Source organism: Plecotus auritus, assembly GCF_963455305.1.
Source record: "Plecotus auritus genome assembly, chromosome: 9".
Taxonomy (NCBI): Eukaryota; Metazoa; Chordata; class Mammalia; order Chiroptera; family Vespertilionidae; genus Plecotus; species Plecotus auritus.
In genome coordinates this window covers 80558821-80573991 of record NC_137783.1, presented here as the reverse complement: position 1 = coordinate 80573991, position 15171 = coordinate 80558821, and the positions used below count along the sequence as shown (strand labels likewise).

The 15171-nt window shown below is 39.6% G+C and overlaps 1 protein-coding gene across 1 annotated transcript in view; it reads left to right on the top strand.

Moving 5' to 3' along the window:
• GUCY1A2 (guanylate cyclase 1 soluble subunit alpha 2) overlaps positions 1-15171 on the top strand; it is a gene marked incomplete at its 5' end in the record, with an annotated part of 306525 nt that overhangs the window by 26792 nt on the left and 264562 nt on the right. The window contains 2 exons of the mRNA XM_080643198.1: positions 3567-3628; positions 13975-14096. Of these exons, the coding sequence (XP_080499324.1) occupies positions 3567-3628; positions 13975-14096 (184 nt within the window). The remainder of the gene's footprint in view (positions 1-3566; positions 3629-13974; positions 14097-15171) is intronic.

Genomic DNA, 15171 nt, shown 5'->3' with positions numbered 1-15171 from the left:
AATCCTAGTTTGGGGGAAGCAGAGAAAAGTCACAGGTCTGCTGGGTTTTTCTTTTTTATAAGAACAATGGCTTTTGTCTCCCACTCTTGTTTCTCTGCTCTTCTAGCACATGGCCTTAAATTATGAGGTCACATTGCTCTCTGGTTGCACATTCTTTGTGTTCCAGGAAGGAGGTTCATGAGTTGTTTCTTATTAGTTGTAAAGCATAAGGCCTGGGGTCCTGATCTTAGCTGTGGTGCTTCAGTGTTCTTCCCATTTATAGGCTTGGGTTTATGTCTATCCTCAATCTTAATTTTGAGAATTCTGCTTTTGTCACCCTCTCTCTAGCCTGATCTAAAAGTTTCACTGAAAATATTTTAAATTTGGCTGCCACTTTTCTATTTTTTCCCATTGTCTATTGGAATTGGCACCATTTTCTCATTGTTTGCAGGAATGGTGGGTCTGTTGGTTTTTTTAGGTGATGAGTATCTTGAAACATTACACCTGTGGGGAGCATGCCTTCCATTGGATTATGAGACTTTCAGAGCAGGAGCCATGTTTCCTAGCCGATTATGGTGACAACCAGTATTGATTATGTACCTACTGTGCACCAGAGACTTTGCTTTAAGTATTTCAATTAATTCCCATACAAATAATGTATACATAAAAAAATCATATTTCAGAGAGCTTAAATAAATTGCCCTAGCTATTGAGTCACAGAGCTGGATTTTGAACTCAATTTGACCCTAAATTCTCTTTTCAAAATCATCTTTCTAAACTCCCCTTTGAAGAAAAGGAAAGGTACAGATGAGAAAAACAGAATCTCACCCTTTAGAAAGTTGGATGGAACTGTGGAATAGAGGACAGGTGTGGAGTTGCATTCTTAAGGAAAAGAATAGAAGGTCTGTAGATTTTCATAGCCCTTGCTTTTCCCATTAAGCTACACTGATTTGCATCACTGGCATACATAAACTCTTTTAAAAAAATACATATTTATTTATTTCAGAGAGGAAGGAAGGGTGAGAGAAAGATAGAAACATCAATGATAAGAGAGAATCATTGATCGGCTGCCTCGTGCATGCCCCCTACTGGGGATTGAGCCCGCAACCTGGCCATGTGCCTTTGACTGGAATCGAACCTTGGACCCTTCGGTCCACAGGCTGACACTCTATCCACTGAGCCAAACATACATAGACTCTTAATAAATGGACCCTATGACTGTCAAGGCAGAAGTCAGCCTATGGAAGGCCCACATGTGGGTCTTCACTTCATGCTTTTTTATTTAGATCAGAGAGACCCTGAGATTATGTGAGGATGTCTGTCTCTCACTGATAAAGCCATGGGTTGAGCAATCAGGCAAATTCTGGAGAAGATTCCAGTGAATCCTCCGAGATTAGACACTGGGAGGAATCAGGTTTGTGTTGAAGTCATCCTTGGCTTGCTGAAGATCAGGGGCTACTCTTCAGTCGGCCTCCATGCTTGCAGCTTAGACCATCAGAATGTGTCCACTGGCCTGGCAAGCAACAGGAAGTACATAAATGCTCTAGCAAGTTGAAGCTTCGTTCAGTGTGCTCAGAGAACATTTTCCTTTTAATATATTTGGGAACTATAAGTTTAACTCCTGCTGGGGAGTAAAAAGTAATTGCTTCACATAAGAAAAAAAGTCAGCTCTTTAAAAGGCTTAACTCCTTTCACAAACATGCGCTTTTTAAAACCTGGGAAATTCCTGGTACTGGGACAAAAAAATGTCCTTTAGTAAAAATGAGGTCATTCTGGTCTTAACTGGCCCTGTGCACTCTCTCGTTCCTGCTTTCTGTTCCATGTTTTGGGACCAGAGGTTATTGGGAGGATAAATCCCCCTGTGGATATTAACAGATTTAGGGCATGTTGCCAAGAAAAAGTTATCTTAGCTCAGAAACTGCCAAACCAGCGCAAGAGGCCCAGCTCCCAGGGGTACTGAGCCGGTGACTGATAATGACTTGGTGAAGGTTGGCTGTGGGGTGGATTTTTAAAGCACACTTTTCCTGTGCTCCAGGATTGCTGTGTCTGCTTCATCCTCCTTAGATTTCTCAGCAACTCCATTGCTACTTGGTTTAGGAATGATTTTTCTTTCCTAGATACATTTTATTTACTCTCCTTTGATTTTGTCCCGATGAGTAGAAACATCTGTGCCAGTCTGAAGCCTCATGTTCATCTTTTTTAACCTACTGTAAATGAAAAACAGCCGTTGAAAGAAGTTGCTCTGTATCTCTTTCTCTGAACACTCAGAGTCTGATTCCTCCTAAAATTAATTTCTGAATTGGCTTGGCAGGGGTGAAGATCGTGTGTGAGGCCTTTGATTTGCTCAGGGTAAGGGTTCTCCTAAGTGACAGCGTAGAACATCTCAGTGGATGCTCTTGATTTAATTGAAGTTCACTTTTTTTTTCTAGCTTTCACACAGCCATTCCCTATGAAGGAGGATGTTGATGCTTTGAAGCGTGTTAGGGAGATATTTATATCTATCCTGGATGTTTTCATAACAAGGTGACCATGGAAGGGGTTCAAGTGAACCTTGACAACAACCTTCGTAGTCTCCTCTGAATTAAGGATTATTGAGATGGCCACTTTGAAAGATTAGGGATGGGGAATAAGTTGATATTTCTGAACTGCTTCTTAGGTACCAGCACAGTGCTAGGTCCTCTCTGAGGTTATGCTTTTAGACTTGTTTAGGCTCTTGTAGTTTAGTTAGTGGGAGTCCACGAGGTCATCTAACTACCTTGCTGTCTCACATCTTGAAAAGTCTGTGTCAGAGTCATGATATTCCCCTAAAATTCATCCATCGCTATAATGGATCAATATTTTGATAAACATTTGATAGCTTGTTTCTGCTTGATTGACTACAACATTTTATTATTTTAAAATTTACACTCTCGACACTGAAAATTTGGTTTTTATCTTAATTTGTTAATAAAATCTATGTTCTAGGATCTTAGTGTCACTTTTATGGCTCCATGGGTCTGAAATTCCAAGTTAGGCTCTGTTGCCTAAATAAGTCTAAGAATCATTTTTTGATCTGGGCTTAAGAAACTCTATTTTCAGCTGGCATGGAGATGAGAGGGTTATAAAATTTGGTCATGAGCTGTTTAGGTATTTGCTTCAGACCCCATTTCTTACCCTGAGCACTTGTGGTCCCTCTAGGAGGCTCCAAAACCCTTGCTTGGAATCTCTTGGATGGTAAGGAAGTCAGGCTTGCCCTGTGCATGACCCATGAATCTTCAGTACATCCCCTCCCACTGCCCCTGGGGCTAGGTTTATTATAGGCAGCCAATGAGTGTTTTATTGATCTTAATAGCTGGTACAAAATAATTGGGAAAAATATGGCCAGGAAATGCTATTGTATTTGAAATTGGGAAATTCTGGGTAATTACTGAGTGCCTCATATTAGTTCCTATGGGGAAAATACATGGCAAAAGGCATCATGAGTTAATATTATAAAGAAAAACCTCTTATGAGATAAATCAGAAGCTACATATTTGCCTATGATGCTCAGAATGGGAATGGCACTGATTTGCTGATAATTTATTATTATTATTATTATTATTCTGTAGCCTCAGACGATTCAGCAAACTCTCAAGAGGACATTGCAGTATTATGAGCACCAAGTTATTGGGTAAGTAAAAATGGATGTTGGTCATTACTGGGGCAAATTAAAGATAATTACTCAAACATAGCCATTGAGCATGTACTTTTCTGCCATCAGGTCAGCCTTATTTCATAGGGGTGTGCTCTCAGCGTGGAGGGTGGTTCATGCGGGGACCCTGGAATGACTGCCTTAGGCTTATTTGTGTTTAATCCTTTTAAGTAAAATTCCCTTTGGTATTACTTTTTATTTTTTCTTCTTGTGCTTTTTTCTTCTTTTTTTTTTGTTTTTATCTCATTTTCATCCATTTCATTTCATCTCATAATTTTGCCTTAGTAATGTGCTAAGATTTAATGGTACCAATTGAGATTCTTTAATCCTTCAGTAAAGTTTACTCAAAATCATTACAAGTTTAATACAGTTCAGTGAGAGGTTTTATTTTAGCTAGAGTCACATGCCACATTTTTCTTTTTTATGCCCCATTTGTTGACATCATTGTGATATGGTGTAAAGTAAGACTTGAGGTCAAAAAACATTTCAGGGATGCATAGAACTTTTAAGTAACTATCTCTTTTGTAGAGGGCTATGATAATAATAACTAAAGCAAGGATTAGATGTCATTATTATATGAGATAATTTCAATGAAAGTATTTTGTAAATAGAAAGCTCCAAATGAATGAAAGGTATACCTTTTCCCCTTCCTCTTTTCCCCCCTCTTTGAAAAAATTTTATCTTTATTGTTGAACATATTACAAATGTCCCCCTTTCCCCCCCATTAACTTCCTTCACCCTGCCCTCCACTCCCAGGCCTTCACCACACTCTTGTTTGTGTCCATGGGTTATACATATATGCATATAAGTTCTTTGGTTAATCACCGCCCCTCCTCAATCTATTCCATGCTTCTATGTCTCTGGATCCATTTTGTTCATCAATTTATTTTGTTTAGACTCCTCGTATGACCTTTGATTGGCTGTTGCAGAAAGCAATTGGCAAATACAAAATCCTAGATTTACTTTCCGATGCAATCTAGCTATTTAAATTAAATTCATTGGCATTAGGAAGGCATATATATATTTTTTACCTCTCTCTGTCACTCATTCTTTTTTTTTAAAATTTCTTTATTGATTAAGGTGTTACATATGTGTCCTTCTTCCCCCATTACCCCCGCATCCCCTCCACTCATACCCTCACCCCCCTGTTGTCTGTGTCCATTGGTTAGGCCCATATGCATGCATACAAGTCATTTGGTTGATCTCTCCCCCTTATCCCCACCCTCCTCTACCTTCCCTCCGAGGTTTGATGGTCTGATCGATGTTTCTCTGTCTCTGGAACTGTTTTTGTTCATCAGTTTATGTTGTTCATTATATTCCACAAATGAGTGAGATCATGTGATACTTATCTTTCTCTGACTGGCTTATTTCGCTTAGCATAATGCTCTCCAGTTCCATCCATGTTGTTGCAAATGGTAAGAATTCCTTCTTTTTTAGCGCAGCATAGTATTCCATTGTGTAGATGTACCACAGTTTTTTAATCCACTCATCTGCTGATGGGCACTTATGCTGTTTCCAAATCTTAGCTATGGTTAATTGTGCTGCTATGAACATAGGGGTGCATATATCCTTTCTGATTGATGTTTCTAGCTTCTTGGGATATATTCCTATAAGTGGGATTACTGGGTCAAATGGGAGTTCCATTTTCAGTTTTTTGAGGAAACTCCATACTGTTCTCCACAGTGGCTGCACCAGTCTGCATTCCCACCAGCAGTGCACTAGTGTTCCTTTTTCTCTGCATCCTCGCCAACATTTGTCATTTATTGATTTGTTGATGATAGCCATTCTGACAGGTGTAAGATGGTAGGGCATTGTCGTTTTGATTTGCATCTCTCGGATAATTAGTGACTTTGAGCATGTTTTCATTTGTCTCTTAGCCTTCCTTCTGTCTTCTTTCGAAAAGTTTCTATTTAGGTCCGTTGCCCATTTCTTGATTGGATTGTTTATCTTCCTTTCGTTGAGTTGTATGAGTTCCCTGTAAATGTTGGAGATTAAACCCTTATCAGTGATAACATTGGCAAATATGTTCTCTCATGCAGTGGGCTTTCTTGTTGTTTTGTTTATGGCTTCTTTTGCTGTGCAAAAGCTTTTTATTTTGATGTAGTTCCATTTGTTTATTTTCTCTTTATTTTCCATTGCCCTAGGAGCAGTATCAGTGAAGAAGTTCCTTTGGCATATGTCTGAGATTTTGCTGCTTGTGGATTCCTCTAATATTTTTATGGTTTCCCGTCTTATGTTTAAGTCCTTTATCCATTTTGAGTTTATTTTTATGTATGGTGTAAGTTGGTGGTCTAGTTTCATTTTTTTGTATGTATCTGTCCAATTTTCCCAACACCATTTATTGAAGAGACTGTCTTAACTCCATTTTATGTTCATGCCTCCTTTGTCAAATATTAATTGAGCATAGTGGTTTGGGTCGATTTCTGGGTTCTCTATTCTATTCCATTGATCTATATGTCTCTTCTTGTGCCAGTACCAGGCTGTTTTGAAAACAGTGGCTTTGTAATATAGCTTGATATATGGTATTGAGATCCCACCTACTTTGTTCTTCTTTCTCAGGATTGCTGCAGCTATTCGGGGTCTTTTTTAATTCCAGATGCATTTTTGGAGAGTTCATTCTAGGTCTGTGAAATATGCCGTTGAGGAAGGCATATTTTTAATTCACCTTGTTAATATTCTTTTTTTAAAAAAATATATTTTATTGATTTTTTACAGAGAGGAAGAGAGAGGGATAGAAAGTTAGAAACATCGATGAGAGAGACATCGATCAGCTGCCTCCTGCACGCCCCCTACTGGGGATGTGCCCGCAACCCAGGTACATGCCCTTGACCGGAATCGAACCTGGGACCCTTTAGTCCGCAGGCCGACGCTCTATCCACTGAGCCAAACCAGTTAGGGCTTGTTAATATTCTTTATGTGCTACCATGATTTTTCTTTGTAAGTTTTTAAGAACTTTTGAGGAATTTAGATTCAAATCCTGATACCTCTTGACATGCTTTTGGAATCATTGAACATTTATGGTTACTAGTCATTGCCATGGGTCTCAAGGATATATATTTTTTTCTATTAAGGTGTTATATAAATTTTTTTTTATAAAACAAAAGGGAAGAAAACTTAGTAGAAATATAACAGTACCTATTACGATGCCATGTACTTGAAGTGCGTGATGATTATGTTGTCATTTCAAAGGGAATTGCTTTGAAACTTTGTCATATCAATCCTCAAGAGTGCCTCGCTAGGAAAAACACATTATTTAAACTCACATGATGGCTTTTAGTTTGAGGCCATTAGGGATTTTAAATGGTTTAACCTAATGGAGATAAAGAATGTAAGAATGTCAAATTAATCTCTCTCCACACATTCTAAATAAAACTTAATTACTCTCATTGGATATGCTGCTTTCTAAGTATGGTGTTGGATTAAATTTGCCAATATTCTTAGATCAGTTCCTGGTATATGGTAAGTACTACATATTTGCTCTTAGGTTTATTATCATCATCATTATTAATATTTTATGATACCCTTTCTAATGTGAAATCCAATAATAACTGATGAAATAGTCCCATTTATGAACTAAATTATGTCTTCTAGGCAAATTGGAATGGGAATCTTGTAAATTTGATCAAATAGATAACTAGACTATCTTACCATAATCAGCCAAAAATTTATATTTTGTTTTTAAGATGGAGTTGTCTTTTATGTAAGTTACTGCCTCAACTCTCCTTTCTCTCCATCTGTGTAGAAATAGCCTGTGGTGGTTCTTTGTTCGTTGCCTAAATGGTCCTTTCTAGTTCTGTTTAATGCAGACACAGTATAATGAAAACAGACAGGGAATGTGACTCCAATATAAAAAGGTGTCCTGAAGTCTGACTGGTTCCAAATAGACCTGTTAGCATACTTCTTATTGGGTGTTGGCTGCCTTCTGAGGACTTGAAGTACCTTTGCTCACTGCCTGTATTTGTACTCATGCCGATGAAGACAAAAAGGACGAGTTGGCAGAATAGTGTTATATTTGCTTTTCTTGACTTTCTCCTTCAGTCGTGGCTTCCATGTCCAAAGCCCTCCTTTGCCTTTTAGACTTCTTCTTTCCGCTTCCTTTCTCTTTTCAGTACTGAGAAAGGAGGGCATCTATTACCACTAACATTTGGATTTACATGTATTCACACCAAGGTGTTCCCTTTAAGAAAATACAAATGAAGGCTTTTTATCTCTAACTGTGAAAAGGAATGTTTTTTATTTTTCTTTTCTCTTTTTAGTGAAAGGGATTTCAGGTAGCAAGTGCTGGCAAGTATTATTTTACATATTCCTAGGGAGGTTAGGGTGGGGAATAGATGCTTTTCCTAATCCCTGAAAGGGGGCTTTGCCTAAGGCTTGTTTCTTAATCCTTCTTAGTTTCTTAATCCAGCCTCTAACCACTGACCTTCCCACCCTCCCTTTCCTCTCCTTTAAAGCTCTGCCCTTGGATCTGCTTTATTTATTAGAGCTCCAGGATTGCATGATTCTGCCTCTTGATGAATTCATATGCCAGTAGCCCATAGACATCCTCAGAGGCATTTTTAGTCTCCAAGACCTAGACTTGAATGCAGGGAGCAGCTGTTCAAAGGATCACACAGATGGAGGGTTGGGAGGGAGTAGAGGATGGAGCTTCTCATTAGGCAGTAAGATAGCCTCTCTGCCGCTCAGCAACTTTATCTTTAAACGTTTGTTCTGCTCCTTAACTTACCCATTCACTTGTTCATTTATTTATTCATAGACATCATTCAAGTTGGAAAATGAGCACTAAAATAATTTATTCATGCGATGTGATAAATCTCTTCCTCTCCATTGTCACCATCCTCTCTCACTTAGAGGTTCCCACCTAGTTTTTTGGTATCTACTCCTGTCCCTTAACACTGTATTCTCACCACAGCCAAATAATTAAAAAATTAGGTCATTCCATTAACTTTAGCCCAGTGGTTCTCAAGTGTTAACGGGTATCAGAATCACCTGTCAGACTTGCTGAAACTCAGATTGCTGGGCCCCGCCTCCACAGTTCCTGATCAGGTTGTCTCGGAGAGGCTCAATAATTGGCATTCTTAAAGTTTTTTTTTTGAAATACAATTCAGATTTATTAATCACTTGTGTCTGAATAAAACATAAACACATACAAACACCCTACTTTGTTTTTGTCACATTGCCTTGTTTTTATTGTATTCACAGCATCAATTCATATATTTTTTAGGTGAGATACTAATATGGAGGTCTTATTTATTATAACTCAACCAAAGGAGTTGGCATGTCTAAGTTCCCAGATTATGCTGATGCTGCAGGTCCAGGGATCACACTTTGAAATCCCGGCTTTGAACCATATCAAGACTGACTGTGATTGGATAAAATCTGAATTCTTCCTGTGACCTGTCCTCTGTGTACCTCTCTGATTTCATCCCCTTCCACTCCCCCTATTTCACTCCACTCCAGCATTCCAGCCACCTGTTGTTATCTCAACTATACCAAGCTTGCTCAACCTCCAGGCCTTTGCATGCATTGTTTCATTTTCCTGTAATGCTTTGTTCCCAGATGTTTGTAGATTATTCTTTTTATACATTTAGGTGTCTGTTTAAATATAATATCTTCCGAAGGACCTTCCCTGACCACCCAATCTAAAGTGGCCCTCCATCCCCTACCTCAGCCTCCAACTCTGATCATTCTTTATTGTTTTACTCTTCATTATTCCTTTTCATAGTGCTTATCATTAGCTTATATGATCTCACTTATTTTATTATTTGGTTATTTATCTTATTTTTATTTTTCTGTACCTTTTTAAATGCTTGGTACATAGCAGGGACTAACAATTTTTTTTGGGGGGGGGGACAGTGAGGAAGTGTGAATAAATGAATAAGTTGCACCCTAGGGATATATACACAGATTTGTATATAATGGATAAAAGAGTGAATTATGCTTGGGAAGGGGGTGTAAAATGAGGGGTGGGAATAATCTCCGGGGCCCAATAGAATTCTAATTCATTATAGTGCTAGTACTCAGGACCCTTTTCTTTATATTTAAACTAGAGGTCCAGTGCACAAAATTCGTGCACAGGGGGTCAGGAAGAGAGTCCCTCAGCCTGGCCTGCACCCTCTTGCAATCCAGGACTGCTGGATCCTAACTGCTCGCCTGCCTGCCTGCCTGATTGCCCCTAACCACTCTGCCTGCCTGCCTGATCGCCCCTAACTGCTTGCCTGCCTGCCTGATCACCCCTACTACCTCTGCCTGCCTGCCTGATTGCCCCTAACCACTCTGCCTGCCTGCCTGATTGCCTCTAACCACTCTGCCTGCCTTCCTGATCACCCCTAACCACTCGCCTGCCTGCCTGATTGCCCCTAACCACCTCTGCCTTGATCCCCCGCTGCCACAGCTTCGTCTGGAAGGACATCCAGAATGACATCTGGAAGGTCATTTGGCTGGCTGGTCTAATAAACATATTTCACTTTTATTACTATAGATTACATTGATTTACTTGCATAGTTTTCCATTAACGCTTAATGTTCTGCCACTGTGTGTCAGATTGATTTTATGGTACCTTTTGATTACTGTATGAATTCTACACAAGCATGCTCACTTGGATAGCTTCTTGCTTGTGTAGCATAGTTGTCTTCTCCTCCCTCAACCTGGATTGAGAAAAGGGAGCACTGAGTGTACATGCTTGTGCTGCTTTAACTCAAGCCTCTAGCAGGGGTGGGCAAACTTTTTGACTCGAGGGCCACAATGGGTTCTTAAACTGGACCGGAGGGCCGGAACAAAAGCATGGATGGAGTGTTTGTGTGAACTAATACAAATTCAAAGTAAAGGAGCGGAGGGGAGAGCAAGAGAACCGGATAGAACAGCCAGATCCGGCCCACGGGCCATAGTTTGCCCATGGCTGCTCTAGGGAATGGACTAGGTTTTGGGGCAGTGTTGGGTGGAAAGAATACTGAGAAAAAAAAGGGGTAAGTAGGAGATACCAGGTTCCCCTGGGAACAAAAAGGAAGTCAGGATGGAGGAAAATCTGCTTTACGATGACATTTGTGTCTGATGTCATTCTTGATGCTGTCTTCTGCCCTTCCTTCTCTCTGTGCATCCTTGTTGTGTAGTATAGAGCAGGCACTGAGAAAATGTGCTTTGGAAGCAGACATACCAGATACATTAGACTTAAAAGTCAGATTCTACCTTTGATCCTGGACTTAACCACTCTGAGCCTCGCTTTTCTTATTTTTAAAAGGGTAATAATTACAGGGTAGGGGTAAAGTTTGAATAAAATATTAATGATAATAATGTATTAAGTCATATAATCATATAAAGTAGTACAGTGCCTGGTACACAAAGATAATCAATACATTTGTTGAATTATTACCGCCATTAGTACCTGACTCCTATGCACCTCAATTTTCATTGATTGTCTTTCCCTGGCCCTCCTGCTACCTCCTTTCCCTGTCCTCCTGGAGCCTTTAAAGTTTGAAATCAGGAGCTAAACATAAGCATGGCCCCCTCATGTTCTAGTTACCACTTTCTTCTTTCAGAGTTTGGATTTTTTTTTTTAACCTAAATTTCTGCCTCTGGAGTGCCTAACCCAACTACTGTCACTCATGTTTATACTGCATTATTCCTACTGGTCTGTAGCTCACAAAAGTGGGTTACTATGACAGTGTAGACAAAGCAGAGATTTCTTTAACACTATGATTGAAAAACATGATAATCTTTTTGAGTTTTTATGTTCATTTATTATATATTTTAACATGAAAGTATAAAGAAATATATATTTAGAATGATGCCATTAACTTTCTCTTTTTTTTTTTTTTTTTTTTGCCAGAATTAGCATCGTTGTGCTAATACCCTGGGTAGGACGGCTGCCAACCTCATATTGGCTTGGAATGCCATTTCCTATAGTCATCTAAAATTAAATTCTATTACTCCAATCATCACTGTGGGCCCTGTGTTTGTTTTATACAGCCAACCTTCTGTTCTCTTTTTCTTTTGACAATTGGATGGGGATTAAGCTAGAATAATTTCAATAGAACATTAGAAGTAAAATTAGGAGTGGGTGAACTCTGATTATTCTGGAAACAAACTTCAATGGTATTACTTATCTTTTCATGGTCAGATTTTGTGGTTGTAGATTTTTTTAATCTAAAACATGATCTAGTGTTTTTATGTATTTACAAAAAATAACTATCTTATGGAATAAAAACAAGAAGTTAGATGAAAGCTAATATCTATTGATTGCTCCCTGCGTGTGAGGCAATACATGGGGCACTTTACATCTGTTATTTTATTTAGTCCTAACTACCTATTTCATAGAATCATTGTACAGATGAATAAATCGGGGCTGTGACAAAAATATTTGAAAATGGTGGCACTTGATTTAAAAATAATACTTTCTTTGTCTCTGTTTAACACCCATCTTCCCCTTTCCACCTTTTATTGACTGAGTACTGCCTTCTAGAAACTACAGAAAGCATTTTGCCTAACTGTTTGGAGTCAGATCTCAGTAAGGTATACAACCATTAAAGCATTTTACTTTTTCTCTTCAATCACGTCGAACATGTTAGTATGAGTCCCCTTCAGTATTACGCTTGGGCACATCACTGCTTTCCAAGTACATTCAGGGAGTATCAAGTCCACTTCAGACCAATTGAAATCTTTAATCTCATGTCCCATCTCACTCTTACATCCCTCTGTGCCTGGGCCAGGCTTGGCCTGAGGAACTCCCAAAGCAGTGTAGAGGGGATATGATGTGGCTATTCACTCCGACACTCCAGGCCACTCCTTTCTAGGTCCCGTTCTCTTCCGATGGGTGGTGTCAGGTGAGAATGGACAGGAAAACCTCACTGGTTGTTGCAATAGTCCCTTCTTGGTTGTGATGTCCTAGTGAGGTGCATGGATGGGCCCCGCTTTGCTTCAGAGGCCCCTGTCCTGGACCTGAGGCCTGCACGCCTCACTCAGTCTTGATAGTGGGATTCTTGCCCCGGCCTGGAAAACAGTGGATGGAACATCAGGCATGACTACAGGCTGTTCCCAGTTTGGCTCTCTTTCTTTTCCCTGTTGTAACTCTCTCCAGAAACTTCTTTCTCTACTCAGTGTGGCACAAAGGGATGGTCCAGAATTCCTCAGCAGATGTCCATTGAGGAGTGAGACATCCAAGCCCCAAACTCTCTCAGCAGCTGGGCTTCCACAGGGAGCACCCCACCCCTGCTCTCCTTTCCTCATGTGGGGAGGGGAAAACGATAACAAAGCTCTCTTCCTAAGCCAATGGCTCTTCTGCGGATTTCCTTTCCATTTTTGCATATCTCTTCGCTTCTGTCAGATGGTGGTGGGTGACAGTGGCAGTGGCTTTCTAGTCATTTCGGAGGTTCTGGAGATGTCTGGTCTTTTTGGCTTTTCTTTTGGAATGTGGGAGCTTTGGTGCCTTAAGCTCTAAGTCAGAGCAGTTGGAGAAGTTCCAGTCAACATCTGGTTACAGCATTGTGTCATTCTGTCCACACAAGAACCTTAGGAAGCATCTCCATTTTATGAGGGAGGAAAGTTAGACTAACAGAGATGAGGTTACTCGCCCCCAATCTCACAGATAGAAAATGGTAAAAAACTGTGAAGGGGCACAAGACATACACAGTTTCAGTTATAAAATAAGTCACAGGGCTGCAATGTGCAGCATAGGGAATCTAGTCAATAATATCGAAACAACCTTGGATGATGACAGATGGTTGCTGGACGTAGCCTGATGACCACTTTGTTATGTATATTAATGTTGCATAACCCTGTTGTATACCTGAAACTAATATAATATTACATATTGATTTTGTTAATCCAAAAAGAAAATGGTGAGACCATGAGTGAAATTCTGTCAGCCTCCAATTTGTTTGCTTATTATCCAAGCACCACGCTGTCTTCCTGACTGTCTGTGATAGAGGTTAAGACGTATTTGCTTTCAACACAGTTGGTGCCAATGCACCAAATTAGTGGTGTTAATTCTTTTTCTAGGCAAGTTCTGTATAGAAACGATTACCAGCAGCTATGAAACACTCACATAAGGAAACATTAGTTACATAAAGCTAATCTACCTTCTGGTTTTCCTCATTTATTATTTTTTTCCAAACATAGCTTCCTTATTAATGATTGTCTTCAGTTCTAGGTCCACTCTACTAATGCTGATGTTAATGGTGGGTAATGTCATAAATTATGTCTTAAAGGTTCAGTTATTTTAAAATGTGATTATGCTGAGAGCATAGACCACGTGCATTGGTGTGTATGTATATGAGTGCATTCACAGATGCTTTGACATTTTTCTCCATATGCTGATTTTGTTTTCTTCTTAGTTATAGGGATGCAGAAAAGAATTTCCACAATATCTCTAACAGATGCTCCTATGCGGACCATTCCAGCAAAGAGGAAATCGAGGACATCTCGGGAATTCTTCAGTGCACTGCTAATATACTCGGTATATTAACTATATGTTTATATGGTTAAGAGAGAATGAATGAGGAGAACAGGAAAAATAAAGGTGTAAATGTTTTATTTTCTACTAATGAAAAGTTCGGTAGATTGAGGTTATGGCAGATTGAGACCTTGCCATCAAGTGATTTAATTTCAATACTCCTGAAGATGTTTAAGTGGAAATTATATGTGGCATTTGCCTGGAGATTGAAAAACATTATAATAAAAATACATTCCAGGGAAACTTTTCTAAGTATGTTTACCCTCAACTAAAATTGAGGATCTTTCTGTCCTCTCAAACCCATATGCTATTATTTCTGTTATGATTACTCCACTGTTTCTGGGAGGCTCTGGTTGTGGCTGGAGGATAGGTCATAGGTACTCACAGTGGACTCAGAGGCAGTGAGGCAGGTCATCTCCTGAGGTCTGTGTGCCCTGTGTGGCCGTGTGTGTGTCCATCTTAAAGATACTAGTATTTATGACCGAGGTGCTATTTTGGGGTGCTCCCCAAATGACTAAGGGGTGCTGCTGTAAACTGCACTTAATCATGCACTCAGCATCAAGGTACCATAACGAACCATACTATCACACTATAATATGTGATATTCCTGGTGTGTGAGAACTATGTTGTATGATATGCAAAGTAGATACCATCTTGCCCTAATGTCTTACAGAGGTTTTTAGTGAAAAATAACCTCTTTCAAATTTTTTTGAATTCTCCTTTTTCCTTATGACTGAGAGGAATCCATGCAGTGGTGGCAGGGACAAGAAATCTTAGTGACTGACTCCAGGGGGAGCTCAGAATCACATTTCCCTCAGAGTCAGGCGATGGAGACTGGGGCAAAGTTGTTTGCCCGATTTTCTCTCCCTTTAGAGTAAGTGCTTTCTCTGGAGACTTCTGAGTCCCTTTCACAAACAGATCCCAGGTGACTTCAACCCAGATTTTTCTAAATATATCTGACTCCTAGAGATAGATAATGGCTTTTACACTCAAGCTGGGACTCCAGAATCTATGACTACGTTTTCATCCTAAGTAACTTTGTAAACACAAAATATTACACTAAGAACATGGAGATTTT